The 22,290-nt window shown below is 46.2% G+C and overlaps 2 protein-coding genes across 3 annotated transcripts; both read left to right on the top strand.

Moving 5' to 3' along the window:
- The first annotated feature begins 7,873 nt into the window (after positions 1–7,873).
- On the top strand, positions 7,874–9,421 carry oxld1 (oxidoreductase like domain containing 1). The gene is made up of 2 exons (XM_004080707.4): positions 7,874–8,096; positions 8,755–9,421. The coding sequence occupies exons 1-2, from the start codon at positions 8,046–8,048 to the stop codon at positions 9,091–9,093; spliced, it is 390 nt and encodes a 129-aa protein (XP_004080755.1). The 5' UTR covers positions 7,874–8,045; the 3' UTR covers positions 9,094–9,421.
- Positions 9,422–14,674: 5,253 nt separating this feature from the next.
- pde6g (phosphodiesterase 6G) lies at positions 14,675–17,440 on the top strand. Of its 2 annotated transcripts, none has more exons than XM_004080706.3 (4): positions 14,675–14,781; positions 15,863–16,077; positions 16,157–16,197; positions 16,283–17,440. In XM_004080706.3, exons 2-4 carry the CDS (start codon positions 15,932–15,934, stop codon positions 16,357–16,359), a joined length of 264 nt encoding a protein of 87 aa, XP_004080754.1. In that variant the 5' UTR covers positions 14,675–14,781; positions 15,863–15,931; the 3' UTR covers positions 16,360–17,440. The 2 variants fall into 2 exon arrangements, with proteins under 2 accessions (XP_004080754.1, XP_011486813.1); XM_011488511.3 differs by having other exon boundaries at positions 14,682–14,781; positions 15,860–16,077.
- Positions 17,441–22,290: the final 4,850 nt, after the last annotated feature.

Here is a 22,290-nt window from a genome sequence, read left to right as displayed (position 1 = left end):
TGAAGTGATAATACCTGGGTGCTAGCTGGAAGATTAATTGACATTGTAATAGAAAACCTCCACCTCGACGTCTCCGAAGAAGGGTTCTAGTTGGAGGCAGAAGTTTTCCTGTGAGGTGACGGAACCGGAAGCGGAAGTGGAGATGTTGCCGGAAGATGGAAGGGTCGTGGCAGCTGTAGGATTAGAATATTGTCCGGTTAGTTCAATAAGGGTTTGTGTCATACCGTCAAGGCGACGAAATAGGTCTTGTTGAGCGGAAGCCATTTGGGACAACGCATCAGCTTGGCGTCCTAGCATGATTCCTTGTTGGGTGACTGCGAGACGAAAGCCTTCCGGGTCAGCTGGGTCTGGAGTTTGGCCAGTTCGTTCTGTCATGGCTAGCTTTAGCGAAGCAGACTCAGACGCTGGAACCTGGAAGGAAAACGCAGGTGAGACTTGAGGTAAGTAAAAAGATTTATTTTGTCCAGCGTGGTTCGTAGTTGTGATAAGGCAGATGGCTGGATCATGGATCAGGGCTCATTGCATGGCTGGAGGTAGCAGTGGCTTGTGGCATGGCTGGTGGGTAGTAATGGCTTGTGGCTTGGCAGAAGGATCCCAAGGATTCCGTGAAGGACTTCTGTTCAGGAAGACTGGAGACTACTGTGGTTGTGGTTAGAATTTACTAAAGACAAGACACAGGACAAAGAGCATAGATACATGGGTCAAGAATAAACTTAGTGACCAGATTAAGCACCATCAAGGGCAACAAACTGACGATGAATGCTGGATCTGGATCTCCCTTAGTAGGTCTGGAGGTTGATGAGTTGAGTGGTCACAGCTGGTTCGAGTCAGGAGCAGAGCAGAGAGCGGAGGGGGAGGAGAGCCGCCAGAGGCACCATGACAGTATAAATCTGTAGTCAATTCCGCATCTACACTACTGTAACACATTTCAGTGCAAAATTTGAATCTACAGCACACTATAGCACTCTGGAAAACATGATCAGGGTGTGAAGTTATTTTATGTAGTCTATTCACACTACAATCACTGTGCAGCATAATCTCGTATATGGGTGACTGTCATTGTCCTTCCATCTCCCCGAAGGAGAAGAACTCCTCTATGAGGTTCAGGAAAGGGGATGAGGGTGGCTGACAGACGTTTAAAAAGTGGTGAACCACTCTCTGATTTGATTTGTTCTGTGGGTTCTTACATTGTCCCAGATGATCACACAAATGTCAAATGTTGGTGTTCTAGGAGGATGTCTTTTGGCTCAACTAGGAACGTGAGGAGACTTTTGGTGTTGTAAGACCCAAGGACAGCATGCCGGTGGACATGCCCCTCCAAACCCATCGCTGCACAGAAAGGAATATTACCCCCCTGCTGGCCAGGAACCTCAGGGATGGCTCTCTAGCCAATGATACTACGCCGTCTTTGCCTTCGTTTCTGCAGGTTGAATGCCCTGATTATGGTGGCCACGAGGAACCTACTCAGGTTTGGACGGACTCTTATTCCCGCTTCAGCCATTGTCATGCCACGGACAATGTCATGGTCAATGACTGTTGTTCGCATCTCATCTGTGATGATGGTGCAAGTTCATTTTGCTCTCCCTCCTGGACCTCCTCCTCTCCCTTGTTGGCCTACTCCTCCTCCTCCTCTGATTTGATCTCCTCCTCCTTGCTGGCTGGTTCCTCTTCCTCGATGGCCAACTCCTCTTCCTTGTCTGATTTGAACTCCTCTTCCTCGTTGGCATGCTCCTCTTCCTCCATGACCAGCCATTCTCCCTCCTCTGACTCGAATTCTTCTTCCCCTGACTCTGCCTTCATCCATTGTGTTTGTTTGAAATCTTCATCAAACTGTGACTCTGAACTTACTTTTGTGGTCACAGCATTATCAACAAGTGTCTTCAGTTTAGAGTTGTTGTGTCTCATGATTGACACCAGGTGTGTTCATTGTGTTCAAATATTGCTGACTGTGGCAACCATTCTGCATTAGATGAGCTTTCATTTGAGAATATAAGCAGAGTTCTTTTGCAACTTGTGTTTTAGCAAAGAAAAACATGTTAAGATATATGAGAACGGAGCATTGTGTTTTGTGAATTGTGTCTTCGTGTGAAATGTGTTTATGATTTTGGAAAATGAGGGCTATATTTAGTAAATGTGTTGAGACAACTGGTCATTTGTTTCAGGGGATTGTTTTTTGTGTTTTAGCATTTGAGACAATAATCCAAAAACTCCACAAAGCTTGTCCACCCTTTTCAGTTTTAGACTGAGTTTGACTTCTGAACCGATGTAGGATTGTTTGTCATAAGAGAGAAGGCTTTATTTTTGAGCACCACCAAACACCTTCTAGCCATCTGACATGTTCATTCTAGCAGGTAAAATCAGTTCTCATCAATCAGTCTGTGTGTTTCATTGTCAGGAAGTGTGGGAGAGCGACTGCAGCAGACACCAAAAACAAAAACCAGCACATGATGACAAAAATGGGAAAAGAGCTGCCAGAAAACTCCAATGCAAAAAGACTGAGGGTTCAATAACAGAAACACATTGTGGCTGGAAATTTAAACCTGGTGGGACACTGAGAGAAGATAGGAGAACGAAACTGCAAAGCCACTGAACTGGGTGGTGGGGGACCATCGTCGTCTGCCACGTGCAAATCCGATTCACGTTGAAGGTTCCTGCCTCTGCTGACGGTGTGAACATGTGAACTTGACCAAACCTTCAGGGGTCACTGTTTGCTGCTTTAACCCTCCAAATCCATCCAGGGGGGCAGCAGGTCCTCCAGGGTCGAGCACGTAGATGAAGACCACTTCAGGAGTCCTCATAGCGCTGGTTTGATTTCTGGCCAAAGTTTTCTACATGTTTCTATTGAACCTCTTTGTGGATTCTGTCTTGAAATCCCTTTCTTTGTTGTCTTTTTTTAAGCAATACAATACATGAATGTCAGAAGCCTGAAGCCAAAATAACCAAGCAAACTTCATGTGGTTGTTCCCAACAATCTCAGTGGAGAAGAAAAAGGTTCCCGGCAGAACTGTTTTTGGTTCTGTGCGTTCACATCCGCCTCCTGCTGCCTCCCATGACCACGTGACGCGTGTCAGTCACTCGTCCTCCTGTAGAGGCATCGCAGCCACACAACACGGTCTTTGTGTGCTCAGGACAAAGCTGCTGCTGTGAATCCTCTGTAGACACCTGAGCACAAAAAATCCCAACTCATCTAGCTTTTTAGCATTAGTTCATCCTCATGGAAACGACGGCCTTCCATAATGTTAGCGTGACGAGGACACGTGCAGCGAAAAGAAGCAGTCTGTTGTCAGATCAACCCAAAGCCTCCACAGCAGGACATTCCCAGCAAAAGAAGAGACTGTTCAGTGTGTTGTACTATATTTAGAATCAGACTGATGCCTTTCAGGAATTTGGACCAGCTCTGAACCAACTGAAGGCCTTTTCCTTGCCTGTTTGGCAGTGGGACCATGAAGGATCCGGCTAATCCTGCAGGAAGTCAACAGCCAGGGGGGGGTTCTGTCAGAATCCATCAACAGTCTAGTACACCCCTCCACATGGAGGTTTGTTTTCTTGTACTTATTTGACCTGCAGATCTTCTAAATCCTCATTGTTGTGTTTGAAAGCCAGGATGAGAACGGTAAAGGTGTCTGTCTGCAAACCTCCACTGGAGGTCCGGACACCACCTGTTGGGAGCCTGAAGGAGTCAGAACCTCCGGACGGTTACATGTGCCTGACAGATTCTGTAGTTTGTCTGAGGAAACGCCTCTCCGATGTACAGCAGGAAATGGTTGAGAGAAACCTAACCCAGGAGGTCTTTGGTTGAAGGAAAGGCTGGCCGCCTGCCATCCTGCAGACAAAGGAGGCCTGGCTGCAAATACCTGTCATACCTGTGAGATTCCCAAGCTGTGTCCTCATGGTGACTCAAAGCCCTGGATTCAGACAGAAAACCTTGGATATGAAAATCTATCAACTATTTTGACTCAGGAATGGAGATAAACTATTGTGTGTTGTCACTCTGACTCACTCTCTCTCTGTGTATACAGTGACACTGGTTTAGTGTAGTGGGTTGCCTGTTTACATCTATTTTACGGTTGTTTTCTGTTTTCTATCTTTGCTTTAAGTTTGTGCATCAAAATCTCTGGTCTGTTTGTTTCTTTCATGCTGTCTATTTGTGTTGTAGCATTTTAATTGTGATGCTGAATGTATTTTGTGGGTTTTCTCCCTGGAGTTGTGTTGTGTCTCTTGCTGTCGACATTGTTTGTCCTCTGATTGTTACTGTCTGTTTAAATTTGCTTCCCAGGGACCTCTGGCTTTGGTTGAGCGTGTGTCAGCATGAATGGGGGGTTTGGATTTTTCTCTGTGACGTCCAACGTTTGCTGTCACAGCTTTCATGGACATTTTTGTTTAACTTTCCATTCCTCATGAAACAACAATTGCATCAAATAAGGATCATTTCTCTTTGTATGTGATGTTATTTTTACAAGCAGTAAATGGATTGTGGTTTGCTTCTGTTTGTGGTGAAATGGGAATCTTTGTGCCTGTGGGACGGAGCCCATTGTGTGCTCTGCCTCAAAGCTTTGACTGTAGCAGCAGAGGGCTGAGTCACTGAACACATTACGAGTGTTTGCTCAGCTCCTCTGGTTTGATTGTTTTTCCTCTGGAAATCTTTTCTCTTGTTTTACAAAAACCTTTAAGTGAACAAAGCGGCGAAGCGAGCCAGGACGAAACGGTAGGGAGGCGTCTTTCGGCTGGGTGAAGTCCCGGCGAGGCCACAGGAGACCTCTGCTCAGACAACATGGCCCATCATGCACCTGCCATTTCCCATCGGTGCTGAGCAGCTGCTGTGTTTCCACTTTGTGTTACCAAGGATGACAAGTCCAAACACTGAGGTGTGCAGAGCACCTCTGCACGGTTAAAACGCCTGAAGTGCAGCCTCAGCAAATGCACCAGCTGAGTTTATCCACAACGGAGCTGACATTCAACTCTGAGAGCGCAAAAACAGAATAATTGCTGGAAAAATACAAATCTGATATCAGGGCAGCTTGGAATGTGATTAAGGAAGAAGTGACCCATCAGTGTGAATCCAGACAGAATAATACGTGCATTTATGAATTCAAGCAAAGCATTTGTCCTTATTAATCAGTCACTACTTTAAAAAAAACATTGAGGTTTTAGAGGTGGTGGCAAAGCCACAGTATTTAAACAATAGTGATTCAGTGGGTTCAGCAGATGGACGGATGGATGGACGAACGGATGGAGGGAGGGAGGGATGGATGGATGGATGATGGGTGGATGATGGGTGGATGGATGGATGGATGGATGGATGATGGGTGGATGGACGGATGGACAGACGGATGGATGGATGGACGAATGGATGGATGGATGATGGGTGGACGGACGGCTGGATGGACGGACAGACGGATGGATGGATGAATACATGGACGGATGGATCGACGGACAGACGGATAGATTGGATGGATGGATGGACAAACGAACGGATGAATGGATGGACGGACGGATAGATGGACGGATAGATGGATGGAGGGAGGGATGGGTGGATGGATGGAAGGATGGATGGATGAAAGGAGGGATGGAAGGATGGAGGGATGGGTGGATGAATGGATGGATGAGGGATGGATGGATGGATGGATGGATGGATGGATGGATGGATGGATGGATGGATGCATGGTGGGATGAATGGATGGATGAATGGATGGATGGATGGATGGATGATGGATGCATAAATGGATGGATGGATGATGGATGGATGGATGAAGGGTGGATGGATGGATGGATGGATGGATGGATGGATGGATGGATGGATGACGAACGGACGGATGAATGGATGGATAGATGGATGGCTGGATGGATGAATGGATGGACGAACAGACGGATGGATGGATGGATGGATGGATGGATGAAGGGAGGGATGGAGGGAGGGAGGGAGGGATGGATGGATGGATGGATGGATGGATGGATGGATGGATGGATGGATGGATGGTGGGATGAATGGATGGATGGATGGATGGATGATGGGTGGATGATGGGTGGATGGATGGATGGATGGATGGATGAAGGGTGGATGGATGGATGGATGGATGGATGACGAACGGACGGATGAATGGATGGATAGATGGATGGCTGGATGGATGGATGGATGGACGAACAGACGGATGGATGGATGGACGGATTATGGGTGGATGGATGAATAGATGGATGGATGGATGGATGATGGGTGGATGGATGGATGGATGGATGACGAACGGACGGATGAATGGATGGATAGATGGATGGCTGGATGGATGAATGGATGGACGAACAGACGGATGGATGGATGGATGGACGGATTATGGGTGGATGGATGGATGGATGGATGGATGGATGGATGGATGGATGGATGGATGGATGGACGGATGATGGGTGGATGGATGGATGGACGGACAGATAGATGGATGGATGAATAGATGGACGGACAGATGGATGGTTGGTTGGACGGACGGATAGATGGACGGATAGATGGATGGATGGACGGATGAATGGATGGATGGACGGACGAATGGATGGATGGATGGATGGATGGTTCTCTCTAACAGTCTGCTGGAAAGGCATTGATGCTTCTCCTTCATTGTGTTTTATTTTTCAGAGAAGAAAGTGACCAAAGGTCACCACAATTTTAAAAAACATTCAAATCCAATCAGAACTTCTCGGCTGCCTTAGTACAAAGGTCTCTTGGATCAGACTTTAAAACCCTGAGGCAAGTGACCCTTTTTCTGCCATAGAACCCTGCGGATGCACGAGAGTCTTCACAGGAAAAATCCTGACTAAATTAAACTGTCTTGTTAAAAAGGTTCATTCCAAATAATCTGCTCAGCAAACAAAAAACTTGTGTTTTCTTGTTTAAACTGGATTATCGGCTGTCACTGTGAATTTCTTTGTGTTCTTTTTGGGTTGTTTTACAGAAAGTTGAGGCTCACAAAGTTGTCCTCCTGTGAAGCTGGAATTTGGTCACATTTTCCAGACGTCTGATGGACATTTCTTACATAACGTAGGATCCCATAAAAATCCACTTTGTCATCAACAAATACACTGAAAGGCACTCTGCTGTTTGTGAACTTGTAAACCAACGAACAAAGTGAGCTTCAGATCAAAGGGGATTCTCCAGGCTTTACTCATTTAAAGTTGTTGTTGAAGAGGCAGACTGCACAGTTGTGTGATGGTAGGAGTTCCAATGGAAGTCATTCTGATTCTGATCCTACTTTTCCAACAAGTTCTGATGACACACTTTTAATTCATTTATGCTGCTATAAACACAACAGACGATGATGAAGAGTTTTACTTCAGACCGGAGAGGTGATGGAGCGAGCAGAGAGTAGATGGAAGTGTAAACAGAGAGGCTCCTGTGGAGCTGAAGACAAACTATTAGTGGAGACTCAGCCTTTGATGAGACGCACACGGTCTTTGAAGCACACGTGTTCAATTAGACAGCCGTGTAAAATGCTCCATGACAATAGAAAACAAACAAAAGCTGACGTGAGACGATAGGACTCCTGAGACTGCTCATTCTGTCAAATGAAAAAATCCACTTCCTTTGGAACACTGACATCTTGCAACTTTGTGTTGTTGTGTTTGTTTATCTTATAGATAGTGGGTTTCCACCACAGCATGTAAACTTCAAGAAAGGATTTTTTTTTTCTCCAAAGTGGCATCGTCGTTTTTATTTTTCCTACAGTAAAAAAAAACCGTCTTGGTTCCAAAAAAAACAAAAAGCCCTTTGGTTTGTGTGATTAATGGTGACACCTTGTGGCTAATGTGTGAAAATGCAGTTGTTTCTGTAGATCCGCCCCCAGAAAAGTCTGCTTTTTTGATTGGTTAAAATCGCACTTCCTGTTATCTGATTGGTTGATGGTGTTTTCCCTCCGGTCAATCGGTGATTTGTTTACGAGCCTGGGTCAAAGTTGATAGTGGGACATTTTTAACCACTTTTAAAGGTTTCACCGCTGTGTCGATGGAAAATACGATGGTCGCGGGTCTCAGTAACCTGTTTTAGGAGCATCCGGGCCGCTGGGAAGATGCCGTGTCTGTGCCTCAAACCCGGAAGCTCTTCGCTGCATTTACTAAAGGTTTGGAGCTGAGCGCTAAGCTAGTCGACGTGATTAAACGTCAGTCTTCGGTCATGGCTACAGTTACAAAGACCTTTACCTCTATTTTCTAGAAACTTTTGGATTTATTAACGTTCAGCTTGTTAGTTTGTTTACAGACGAATCATTTGAAACTATTTCTATGAGCTAATTATGTCCCTTTAACTTCACTGGAGCGTTTCAAAGCTTAAACACATGAAGAATAATTATATCGTTGTATGTTGCTCAATCATCATGACCCTGAACTCATTCAGTCTCTAACCTAAGTTCAGGATTTTAATACCGTTAATTACACCAGACAATGATTTGAAAAACGGTAGAAGTCATCTCACTTAAAAGTCAGTGACTCTAAGTAAACTGACACTTGAGCATCGATCAGGGTTACACTCTGGGATCTGATTGGCCGGTGAGAGGCGGAAGGCTGGCAGCAGACAGACGCTGATTGGTTGATCAGGCTAAACATTTTCTGCCCGCGTGCAGAACACGCTACAGCACTGAAAGCCTGTTTTGCAAAAGCACAGAAATATTCCATTCTGGCTAATTTTCTGGTTTGCAGATGAAAAACATCATTTGATCTGTAAAATACTCTCAAACGGAATAAACCATCACGTCATTCTTTTGTTCTGTCTCTCCCCCACAGTTATGTCAGGCTTACCTTCACAGTGGGGCAGTTTGCCATCTGCCCCGTGGGCCCAAGACCCCTGCCCCTCCTCCTCCAGCCCTCTCTGACTCCCCAGATCCAGAACCGAACCAGAAGAACTCACCGTGGTCGCCGAGCCACGGACCCCCACCCGCTCCCACCCACTGCTGCATGAGCGGCTGCCACAACTGCGTGTGGATCGAGCACGCCGAGCAGCTGCTGATGTACTACCGTGACGGCGGCGACCGCGCTCTGGCAGCCATCGAGGAGAACGTCCTCGATGAGAACCTGAAAGCGTACCTAAAGATGGAGATCAGGTTACTGCAAAAGACACGATGAGTCGCTGCTGCTGCTGCTGCTGCTGCCGACTCGGCGTCCTGCCAACGACCTGGATTCTGTTCAGAGTCTCAGAGGTTATGGGATGTTCAGACGGTGCAGTTCAGACTGATGTGGTTGATTTTGCTGTGAACGTCATGTTGGTCACAAACACACCAAGAGTGTTACACTTACACACATGAAGTGACTTGACGCCGTCAAAGTACATTTTAGTGAAGCTGCAGTTCATTAACGTTTCTGGATTGAGTGTTAACTTTTTATATCTGATTTATATTATTTATATATTTGAAATAATATATTTGAAATGACGATTAAATGTGATCTACAACTATTTTGGTGTGATTGTGTTTTCTTAAGTCATGAAATAAAATGGTTTATATGTGACGTTTAAAAGGACAGCGTTGTGGAGGAGGTGTGTTCAGATGTGGAAAACAAAAAGCTGCATAAGTTATTTTGGAAAAGGAATGTCACTCATGTTGCTTTCAAGTAGATGCTATATAAAGACAATAAAGTGCATATGCATGAGGGGATAGTGATCAAGTACCTCCGGGGTGACGTCAGGCCGTCTGCTGATGTTTCAGTCGGACAGAGCTGGTTCTGCAGGTGACCCTGATCTCCCTGCACTGACTCAGCATCTGTCTGACTAGAGCCATGCGCTGGGAGTCCTAATTACAGCGTGTCCAGTGCTGCAGCTCTGACTCCACAGATCACACATACTGATGCTGTGGGGCAGCGGATTACAAAGGAGGTGCTTTCCTCACCACGCAGGTCCGACACAGGAGACTCTGACGTGATGGGAAGATTACCGGCCCCACCAGGATTTATTCTGTGGAATGTAAACCTGCATAGTCATTGGGTGGAGGTTGTTGCAAATGGTAGTTTTCTGTTTCCTGTACCTTTCATGATTGATTCCTTCAGCTTTAGATGGAAAACAGAAAGTAAGTGTAATGTCTCATATGTCAAAGGAGTCTGGGAACACGCCGTGCCTAAACGCCACAATCAACAGGTCGGATCTGAACACTGATGAACACTCAGGACCAGACTAAAACCCCAGTTTTAGATTTTCCAGACTATTTGTGTTTCTCATGATTCCAAGTCAAAACAAACCCTCAAACTTTCAGCGAGACCCCACTGAGAAGGCTGATGAGCCCCCCTGCACCCAAAATAGGTCACTGAACGTTTGTCCGCTGATGAGACATTGCTGCAACTGTGTTCTCGGAAAACCTCTGATGGATTCACCTGAGTGTGTTTTTGTTCTTTGAGCTCTTTACATTTGGTGGAAACAGTTCAAACATTTGGGATTCAAATGAACTTTATTGATTCTGTGTTTACTTATCATTTAGCAGCATGTCTTCTCTTCCCTGTTTGGTGCTTAATGAGGAACAGATATTGATCTCTTCAACCAGCAGTGATCAATTCCTGGTATTTAACATGGTGGAGGCATCTCGACCGTAAAGGCCGTGTCTCACAGCCACTTGGTATCAGACCTCCATGCTCTGATAAAGCTCCCCTCAAAGCCACACGTTCTGTCAAAAAGGCTCCAGAGCTTCACCAAGGATGATTTAAGAACATATGGATCTCAATCCAGCCTCCGTACCAAACACTTTCATTATGACTAACATCACAAGGGTTTTTATTCACTTCTTTATTTTTCTCTTTTTCCTCCAAACTGACTCTGAAAGCAGGAATTTTGTTTTTGGTAACTGTGGATTCATTGGTGTTGTGTTGAGCCGTGTTTGTGTTGAAAAGACCATAAAACAGGAGAAAAATGGCCTCTGAGGAGACTTTGCTGGAAAAATCCAAGTATTTTTGGACCAGTTTTTCTGCTGACTGTAACATTTAACTGGTTTAGAACAAGTGACGCAGGTTTGTGGTGCAAAGAAAAGTGCAACGTAAGCCTCTGCTGTGTGAGAGGCTTTCAGTCTCCTTACCAAATATTTACATTCTGCTCCAGAGCGGAAAAGAACCCATAATTCTTCACACTTTACAGGTTTAGAAATAATCGAGTGATCTATGATTTCCCCTCACCGGGTTTTTAGCCGGTGTGTGTGTGTGTGTGTGGGGGGGGGTTAACCATCAGGCACATTTTCTGCTCATGGAGGTGCTGAGTTCCTGTCATAGTCTGAAATGTCAAGAGCAGAAAAAAGATTTTCCAAATCTGACATTTCAAACTCCAAATAAACCAAAAAATGTCAATCATTTAAGGATTTAGAAAAGTTGTATCCGTACGTAATGGATTATAGTTGGGAAAAAGATGATCACAAAATAAAACTTTTGGTTAAAACATTGGCACAACTAGTTAAGCCTTATTCATTCGTTTGTTAATTTTCTATTCCGTTTTTCCCTTTTGGCGTCACCTACGGACGAAGGCAGGGGACACCCTGGACAGGTCGCCAGTCTGTTGCAGGGTAGAATGTCCACAATCACACACCCATTCACTCTCACATTCACACCTATGGACAATTTAGATTAACCAATGAAGCATGTTTTCGGACGGTGGAAGCCGGAGACCCTGGGTAGAGCCCACACATGCACAGGGAGGACATGCAAACTCCACACATAAAGGTCTCCAGTGGTGTTCTTCAGGTCCCCCAGCCGGGACTTGAACCAGGGTCCTTCTTGCTATGAGCCTATTGCGCTAACCACTGCGCACGGTGGTGTAGGCGTTCTTGCAAAAAATCTTGGGTAAAATAAGAAACTGTGAAAGAAATTTTTTATATACACTGACCAAAAATATAAACGCAACACTTTTGTTATTGCTCCCATTTTTATGCTATGAACTCAAAGATGTGAAACATTTTCCACAAACACAAAATAACCAGTTCTCTGAAATATTGTTCACAAATCTGTCTAAATCTGTGATAGTGAGCACTTCTCCTTTGCCAAGACAATCCATCCCACCTCACAGGTGTGCCATATCAAGATGCTGATTAGACAGCATGATTATTGCACTGGTGTGCCTTAGACTGGCCGCAAGAAAAGGCCACTCTGAAATCTTCAGTTTTGTTTTATTGAGGGGGTCAGGGGACTCAGACAACCAGTCAGTATCTGGTGTGACCACCATTTGCCTCATGAAGTGCGACACATCTCCTTCGCATAGAGTTGATCAGGTTGTCTATTGTGGCCTGTGGAATGTTGGTCCACTCTTCTTCAATGGCTGTGCGATGTTGCTGGATATTGGCAGGAACTGGAACACGCTGTTGTACACGCCGATCCAGAGCATCCCATACATGCTCAATGGGTGACATGTCCGGTGAGTATGCTGGCCATGCAAGAACTGGGATGTTTTCAGCTTCCAAGAATTGTGTACAGATCCTTGCAACATGGGGCCGTGGATTAATAATAATGGATTAGATTTTTCTGCGCTTTTCCAGATGCTCAAAGCGCTTACATTGTGTCCATTATTCATTCACTCCTCATTCATACTTGGTGATGGTAAGCTATGGTTGTAGCCACAGCTGCCCTGGGGCAGACTGACAGAGGCGTGGCTGCCAGTTCGCGCCTACGGCTCCTCTGACAATTTCATACACATTTACACACCAGTGGAGCCACACTGGAGGCAAGGAGGGTGAAGTGTCTTGCCCAAGGACACAACGACATTTGGCTGGTGGGAGCGGGGAATCGAACCGCTAACCCTTCGATCATTGGACGACCCGCTCAACCACCTGAACCCCTTTTTTTATTTTATCATGCTGCAACATGAGGTGATGTTGTTGGATGTACGGCACAACAATGGGCCCCAGGATCTCGTCACGGTATCTCTGTGCATTCAAAATGCCATCAATGAAATGCACCTGTGTTCTTCGCCCATAACATATGCCTGCCCATACCATAACCCCACCACCACCATGGGCTACTCGATCCACAACATTGACATCAGAAAACCGCTCACACACACTGTCTGCCATCTGCCCTGAACAGTGTAAACCGGGATTCATCCGCGAAGACAACACCTCTCCAACGTGCCAGACGCCATTGCACATGAGCATTTGCCCACTCAAGTCGGTTACGACGACGAACTGGAGTGAGGTCGAGACCTCGATGAGGAGGACGAGCATGCAGATGAGCTTCCCTGAGACGGTTTCTGACAGTTTGTGCAGAAATTCTGTGGTTATGCAAACCGATTGTTTCAGCAGCTGTCCGAGTGGCTGGTCTCAGACGATCTTGGAGCTGGACATGCTGGATGTGGAGGTCTTGGGCTGGTGTGGTTACACGTGGTCTGCGGTTGTGAGGCCGGTATGATGTGCTGCCAAATTCTCGGAAACGCCTTTGGAGACGGCTTATGGTGGAGAAATGGACATTCACTTCCCTAGCAACAGCTCTGGTGGACATTCCTGCTATCAGCATGCCAATTGCACGCTCCCTCAAAACTTGCGACATCTGTGGCATTGTGCTGTGTGATACAACTGAAGAATTCAGAGTGACCTTTTCATGTGGCCAGTCTAAGGCACACCTGTGCAATAATCATGCTGTCTAATCAGCATCTTGATATGGCACACCTGTGAGGTGGGATGGATTGTCTTGGCAAAGGAGAAGTGCTCACTATCACTGATTTAGACAGATTTGTGAACAATATTTCAGAGAACTGGTTATTTTGTGTATGTGGAAAATGTTTCACATCTTTGAGTTCATACCATTAAAAATAGGAGCAATAACAAAAGTGTTGCGTTTGTATTTTTGGTCAGTGTTTTTCTTAGACCTGCACAATAAAGCTATCGTTATCATTAAATCAAGCTGTGCACTATGCATATCGCAAGAGTGGTCGAAAATTGCGATAAATGGTTCCCTTAAATAAGCTAAAACAATCTTATGGCAGCTTGAAGTATTTAATGAATCAAACAAATCCATGCATTTGACCCATCGGATGGGGCCCTTTTACTTTATGTTAGATGTTTGCCTCCTGTGTAGGCGAGGCTCGTTTGGAGAATAATTTAAGGTTGACTGTTATATAAATTAAACTGTTGTGTGTTTTTGGTTGTCTTGCTATTTGTTCATGTGCAGCAATTATATCGTCATCGCAATATTGATCACTAATATCGTGTATTGTGAGTTTTCCTCATGGTGCAGTCCTATTTTTTATCATAGTTTAAATGTGCTTTAAAATGTCAACTCAAACTGACCTTTTTAGCTTTTAGCAACAGTTATTCTGGGTTTTCTCGCCGGCGTTTACCCCCAACTAGGAGAAGGGGGATGTCCTTAGCAGATAGCTGAAAACATGCCTAAAAGGTTCATTGCAAGACACCCCTGATGAACTTTCAACTTTGTTTCTCTGCTTGTCAATTGTAACCTCCTACTTGGATTCTTAATAGAAGGAGTTCTGGGAGAAGCAGTCCTTTGAGAGAGACGAGGGTGATGGGAGTCACACAACAAACTAGTTGTTGTGGTTTTTTAATTGTGTTTTTCTTTGTTGTGTAGGTGAATTTCTCTGACAAAATAGTAAGAATGAGAGCATGCAGGACATTAGAGTGCACATAGGGTACATGCAGGTGCAGTACGGAGGTAAACTTTGGCTCAAACGCAGACATCTCAGGTGCAGAAGAAGCTGGAGGCGGCACCTTCTTAATCTGCAGAGCCCAGAATATAAAAGGGATCCTGGTTTGTCCCTGCAGCCAGCCTAGCATAGAAGTCCAGTCATCGGAGCAGCGCCGCGCTCACACCCACTCGTCTGGCTGTTCTTCACCCAAGCAGCCGGTGAGTACAGCCACATCGTTCACTTCTCTGCAGGCTCCTGGAAATGTGTTGCCAGCCAGAAAAGATCAACTTTCACCTCTTTTTGAGGCTTTTTTCACATTTGTGATACATCAGACCAGAAGAATTGAGAGTCACACTGCAGTCCAAGCTGTTGAATGGGTGAGGGCAGGAGCTGACTGCAAACTTCTTACCTTGTTAGGATTTAAAAGTTGTGTTAAACTCTTTTTAAAGAGTGGGCGGGGGGGGGGGGGGTGACTAAAGCAGACTAAAAGACCTAAAGTAATCGGCTGGTAAACATATCTGAAAAGGTAAAGTTTGTCCTCAGAAAATATCAGAAGAGAGAAATAATTAAAATAAATATTCCCATTGTTTGAATCCAAAAATAAAGTCAAATGTTTTTAGTCATTATATTGTTTCTTTTTGTATTCTTTTTTAACTTTCTTGTCCTGAATTCCTACATTTTGAAAAGATTACTTTCTGACATTCAGAAGACTTTAACCTCCATGCCGGGATTTCTGCTTTATTTCATGAAATATATGTGAATTGGGTTAAATCTCGTGAATGAACATTTGTGGCTGTTGAGTTTAAGGCATGAGAAGTCTCTCCTGACAGACCAAACATCCCAATGCTCTGTTTTGGTGCTGAATGAAGCTGGATGCCTCGGTTTGAATCCCTGCTGACGGTGAAACAGCACTAAGGCAGTCCACGTCAATGTCAGCGGGACGCAGAAGACGGATCCACGGCTCAGACCCTCAGTGCCCAGCTCAGCACTTTTGCCTCGTCGTCCTTTCTTTAACAAGATTACCTGAACATGACCAGCCTGAGACAGAAAGGGCGAGAACTTATTAAGTTGATCAAGGGATTATGGGAAATTGGATCATCTTTGCAGGACAGGCTAAGGCTCTACGCGCTGCAGGGAACCAACAGGGTAGTAATTCCTGTTTGTCAGGCCTGTAAGAGGATTGAAGATGAATGTCAGGCAGAGGTGACAATGGATGCAAATGAGATTTATAGGCTGGAAACATGTGGCAGGATGCTTTTATTTTCTCCTTTTGAAGGGGTTCTTGTCTCCCCAAAGCAGATTTCACCGCGACGACTGAGAGCCATCTCTGAGGCCAAGAGTCAAAACACATTTGCATAACTGCTCAAAATGAATCTTGAGCCACCGAAGGCCGAGATCAAGTCGGCCACCCGCGTAAGTGGAGGCCCCGCCACCCCACGCAAGGGCCCCCCCAAGTTCAAGCAGAGGCAGACCCGTCAGTTCAAGAGCAAGCCTCCTAAGAAGGGGGTGCAGGGGTAAGCCGTAAACGCAGAGTTAGTCAGTAGGTTTCAGTCAACAAACGTCAAACTGAGTATTTCACATCATTCTCCACAGCTTTGGTGACGATATCCCCGGCATGGAGGGCCTGGGCACGGGTGAGTTCACCTAAGGGCCAACATTTACAGAACAAATGAGACACTGGTGTTTTAATGTACCTCAATGATCCGCCTTTCCTTTCAGACATCACTGTTATCTGCCCCTGGGAGGCCTTCAGTCACCTGGAGCTGCACGAGCTGGCCCAGTACGGCATCATCTGAGCCTTCCTGCACCCCCCTGCCACCCTCTGAGGGTTCCAGGCGGTGCTTCTCAAACCATCTGCCTCAGGCTCCATCTCCAACATTTACATGGAACCGCTCAAAAGAAACAGTGATGAACTGCAACAAACATAAAAATTGAAAAATGGGAAAAAATTGTCACAAAAAAAAAACCTTCTCTCTTCTGTGTCTTTGGACTGTTCTTCTGTCTGCAGCACCACTGCTCACATTTAGGATCTGTCGATTTCTGTCTCATCATGTCACTCTCTAGACCGGACCAGAACCTTTCCTCTCCTGCTCTTTTCTCGTTTGCTCTGCATCCTTTCTTCTTTTTCTATACACCTGAGGGAAAAACAAGAAACTTACGCAAGCAAGGCAGCCTCACAGTGAGTAAAGAAACAGACCCGTGAGGTGGGTGGGTCCCCACTTCACGCGCTGCGGCACCTCTTTTCCCAGCGTAGAGGTTTCCTCCATCCACGCCGCGCTTCATAAAAGACATAACCTGAATTCTGTAGAGAGCAGACACCAGCTGGCCATTGCTGAGCGTAACCAAGCAGGATCAACCTATTCTTATGTAATGCTTCATTTTTCCATTCTATGTCATTTCAGTCATTTAGTTGTTCCTTTTTAAATGTCCAGAAAACACTTAGATGTTTTGGGTCACAGTTCAGAGTGATGTGATTGTCAGTACTTCATAAACTTTATCGTTTTTAATAGTGGAAAACATCCTTTATATGTCTCCTTTTTCTACACATCCCTTGTATTGTATAATATTTGTATACATATATCCTGTTTTCTCAGTGTGTTTATGTAACTTCACCATGCTTGTCTGTCATGTTAATATTTTGAAGCTTTTAGTTCCAACACTCCCACAAAGTCATTCTGTCTTCCATCCCTCTGAGTCCCGTTTGTCTGCGGTTTCATCTCCACGTCTCCTTCCCACATGGACGGATGCACTGACGGAGGGCAGAGGGATGAATGACAAAAGTCACATGACTAAGATCTGATGGAAAGAGTAATGGAGCTTTGTCCTCTCTACAGGACGATGGGGAAAAAATAAAGCATAAAAAGGGTAAAATAAAAATGGTTTCCTCTTATTAGACTCATTGGGAGTCGGATGCTTTGGCACATCATGAAAGGGAATTGTTGGCTATTTAAACAACAGTTTGCATATTCCAAACCCTCTGAATTCCTTCTGGGGGCATGGGTTGCTGGAGCCTGTCCCAGCTGCTGTGGCATAGGCAGGCCACACCCTGGACAGGTAGTCAGTGCGTCACAGGGTCAGATAATCACACACTCTCACATGCACACGTAGGGTGGATTTAGGGTCCTCGGTTAATCTATGAAGCATGATTTTGGCCGGTGGGAGACCGCCAGGGTGTCTGGAGAAAAACCATACATACACAGGGAGGACATGCAAACTCCACAAAGGAAGGTCCCAGCTGGGATCTGAACCAGAGACTTCTCACTGTGAGGAAAAAGGGCTTACCACTACCTCACAGCCCAGCCTCAAGATACAAAAGTACATATGTATATTTGGCAGGCAGAGGATCACTTAATTAATATCACCTGCTGCTTCACCAGCAGAGGGCTGATAAAAGCCCCCCACTCCGTCAAAACTAGAATCAGCCTAAGACCCAGGTTGGAATGTGCAGCAGGTGTGCAGCAGTGTGCAGCAGTGTGCAGCAGTGGGCAGCAGTGTGCAGCAGTGTGTGGCAGGTGTGCAGCAGCCGGTCTCGACCTGCCCTTGGGGCCCGCCAGCACCGATACAGGACACCATTGTGGAGCTCCAGGTCACCCCAGAGGGAGTGCAGCGTCTTCAGCCCTGGGTCACCAGCTGACACAGCTGACCAATCAGGACGCCGTCCTTCCTTTAACCACTTCCTTGCTTCGGCAAAAGCCTGGTCTGCCTCTTGTGCCTCTTGTAGCTGCTCCTGCAAAAACAGCTCCGCCCCGTCACCGTGCTCCTGTGGTGATGTCACTGCCACAGCCACCGTTACTGCTGTCCCCTGGCTCCGCTCCTCCTGGCGCCTGCAGTATCTACACTCCTTTAACGAGACAAGGGCGCCGGGAGAGTGAATCAGTGTTGGCATGCCACTGTTCTGGAGAAGTCGTACTCCTGAAGCACCTCAATCCATCTGGTCACCTGACCCTCTGGCTGAAGGAAGTTCAGCAGCCAGGTGGAAGAGGCATGGTCGGTCCTAAGCATGAACCGGGTGCCAAGCAGGTAAGTCAGAAAGTGCTTCACAGCCAAAACCACAGCTAGTAGCTCTCATCTGGTGACCCAGTAGTTCTGCTCCGATTTCTTGAGGCTGCAGCTGTGAAAAGCCACCACTCTCTCCCCACCTTCTCCAGGCTGGGTCAGCACAGCACCAACCCCAACGCCACTAGCATCAGTGTCCAGGATAAAAGGCTGTCCAGGGTCAGGATAAGCCAAAACAGGGGCCCGTGTCAGTCCAGCTTTGAGTCGTTGGAATGCCTCAGTGCAGTCTCCAGTCCAGTCAAACTGACTTTGAAGGTGAGTTGGTGAAGCGGTGCAGCTACTGTAGCAAAGTCTCGAATGAACTTGCAGTAATAAGAGGCCAGGTCCAGGAAACTCCACAACTCATTGAGATAGGCTGGCTGCGGCCATTCTGTCACTGCTGTCACCTTCGCTGGTTCAGTACTCACGGCCTCACTACTGACCACATGTCCCAAAAAGTGGGTTTCTCTGGCCATAAACAACACTTTGCTGGGTTAAGGTGCAGCCTTGCTTCACAAATGGCTAAAACACTTAAATTATCCAGGGCAGTGTCAAAGTACTGAGCATACACCAACAAATCATCCAAGTACACCACACAGCGGCTGCGGGTAATATTCCTCAATACCCGCTCCATGAGCCACTCACAATGCGGCAGGTGCATTGCACAGTCCAAATGGCATCACAGTGAACTGCCACAGCCCCTGTCCGATGCTAAAAGCAGTCTCAGCTCTGTTTTGTTTGGCCAGATCAACTTGCCAGTAGCCGCTCCTTGATTCCAAGGAGCTAAACCACTGGGACCTAGCGACATAATCCAGAGCATCATTAATCCATGGGAGGGGGTAGGAATATTTCCTCGTTATTGCGTTCAGTCATCCGTAATTCACACAGTGGCGCCATCCTCCATCTTTTTTTCGGACCATGACCACAGGTACAGTCCATGGAAGGTCCGATGACTCAATAATTCCATTCGCTGCCATGCTGCGAATACAATCCTCCGCAGCCTGCCATTTGGCCAAGGGCAGTCTATGTGGCTTCAAGCGAATGGGAGCTGCATCCCCAGTGTTGATGTGGTGTGGTACCAGAATAGTTCTAGTGCAGTCCTCGTCTCGAGCAGCAAAAATGTCCACATACTCCAGCAAGAGGTGATTCAGCTGCTCTTTCTGTCCTGCATCTAGTGATTGGCCACACCGGGCTGCTAACTCCCTGATTGGCGGCTGCAGCTGCTGTGGCAGAGGGTGGGCAGTCTGGTGTAGGCTGGTCACAGGCTGCGACTTGGGTACGGTGGTTCCTTCGGCTTGATTTGTGAGTCTTTACGGGGGTCTTGGTTGAACCAGAGTTGCGCAATCTCTGCACCGAGGTAAAGTCGAGCCCTTGAGACGTCAACTTGTGCCCCTCCATCGGCTTAGTAAATCCAGCCCCACGATGCTCACATTTCTGGGTTCCAAAATCAATCAATACCCTGCAATGGTAATCCCCAACACTGCACTCCACAAACAGTCCCACCACTGGACAGAGGGGTGACAGGGCGAGGCTTCCCTCTCACAACCTCGCCCCACCTTCGTTTCCCGCCCCGCTACTCATGCTTCTGGGTGCTGGAGCCAAACACTCTCTGGCAAGGTGGCCTTGGTCCCCGCGGCGGTGGCAAAGCAACTCTCGGGGTGCACGTCGCCTTGGGGGAGCAGACTCAGTCCGGTTAACTGGTACTTCCAAGACTGGTTCCTCTCCATCCTCCACACCAGCTGCTCGAACCAGAGCATGAGGTGGTGTGGGTCGGCTAGCAGTAATTCCTCTGCAGTCTCACCTTCACGCAGTGCTGCCTCTAGGGTAAATGGTCTCGCCAGACGTGCATGCTGGCGCAGACGTTCCAGAGCAAGTCCTCTGAGGAAGGCATGTAGGCTCAGTTACTTTAATGTTGCAGGTGGAAAGGTTGGTTAACCCCACCGAGCGAAGAGCTGCACATCAGCAAGCGAAGATCCCCAGGCATTTCTTATCTCTACTGTGACGAGACTCCAGCTGCTGTCAGTTTCATTCCGTCGAAATCTGCTCTCCAAAGTGTCCCTTCAATGCTGCTGTCAATGCCGACAGTTATCCCTACTTTGCAGAAGAGAGGTCCAGCAGTACCTGGAGTACAGCACCCTACAAAGCCAGTGCTAGGTGTGTAACAGTCTCTTCGGGACTCCAGCCCCCATAGCCACCCGCCAAGTTGACCTGAGCCATTGTATCGCGGAAGTTTGATTGGGTTGCGCATTGTCATCACAGACTGCTCTGGAAGGTTCATCACTGGCGTGGAAACCTGACTCGCAGGGTCAGGCTGCAGATGACGGCGGTTGCTCGTACCATCAGGGAGGTGATTGTCCCGAGTTGACTCCAGGGTGCGTATGTCGCTCTATTTCAGCCATCTCTCACTCCATGGCGTAGCTTACCATGGCGTAGCAGCACCGGCTAAACTATCCCACTTCTGACACCAATGTAACGACACAGCTGGTACTTCACTGTAGCAGGGAAACGAGACCCGAGGTGCTAATTAACTGGCTGGGTTGGAGACCTGTCCGTGCCCCATACACAGCACGATTGTGAACAGTCTCAGAGTGGGAGAAGTAAACAGAGAAACAGATTGCATAATCTCCTTTCCGAAATCAATGCCCATTTATTTGAACACATCTACAAACAGCCAAACAGCATTGTGGTCACTTCTGCTCAAAGCCCCTTCACTCATGGGGAGGAACTTCACACCCAAGATTCCCCACTTCCCATGAGACTTAGGGGCTGAAGGCAGTGCTAACCCCCAGGTCGCCACAATATTAATAAATGGAATAAAAAGCAATTTTCACATATTTAATGTTTTTTGTAATTATGAAAATGCAGACATGTTCAGATGCATTGTTGAACAGTTCTAGAGGGGTCTGCAACCTTTACTACTTAAAGAACCAGTCAGGGTCGATTTCCCACCGATGACCACCCAGCAGGAGCCAAAAAGTCTTATATCTCCATTTAAAAACAAAGACACATATAATGCATGAATGTTTTTGGTACTTTATGGTCAATCAAAAATAACTAGTGTTCTTTGACATAAAATCAAATGTAAAGAATAAATTTCCTTTTTTTTAAATATGAATATGAGGTTCACATGACTTCTTTTCATAATAAAAGGCACCTTGTGCCACAAAGGATCATCTCATTGCAGCAAATGTAGTAGTATAGTGTGATAAAAATCCATTGATTTTACAATTTGTGGTGCATCTCAGCCAGAAATGTATAATTCTAATGAACTAAAAATACATAAGAGCTTATCAGGTGACCTTTACTGTATTTTTTCAAACCATTAGGCACAACTGTAATCTTTGAATTCGTTCAAAAATAAGAAATCTGCCTAATGATGCAGTGTGCCATAAGTATACTTTCTGATTTTACTTACTGACCTCAAACTGATTTTCTGTGGTACACAGAATTGTCAATTGGTGCGACTTTGATAAACATAGAAGGATTGGTGGATGGAGATTTATGACTACCATAGTCAGAGTGATAACCCCATGAACCTTTTATCTGCTTTGCTCTTTATGTTTTTGAGCTCAATGAATGATGATTTGAATCGTACTAAACAAGCAACTAGTCCCACAAAGTAATGGTAGTTGAACCTTTTACCTAACCAGGTTTTACTTTCAGCAGCAAAAACCCTTTTTATCATCAAGTTA

The sequence above is a fragment of the Oryzias latipes genome, chromosome 19 (genome assembly GCF_002234675.1).
Source record: "Oryzias latipes chromosome 19, ASM223467v1".
In the NCBI taxonomy this organism is placed as follows: Eukaryota; Metazoa; Chordata; class Actinopteri; order Beloniformes; family Adrianichthyidae; genus Oryzias; species Oryzias latipes.
This window is presented reverse-complemented; position numbering and strand designations above follow the sequence as displayed.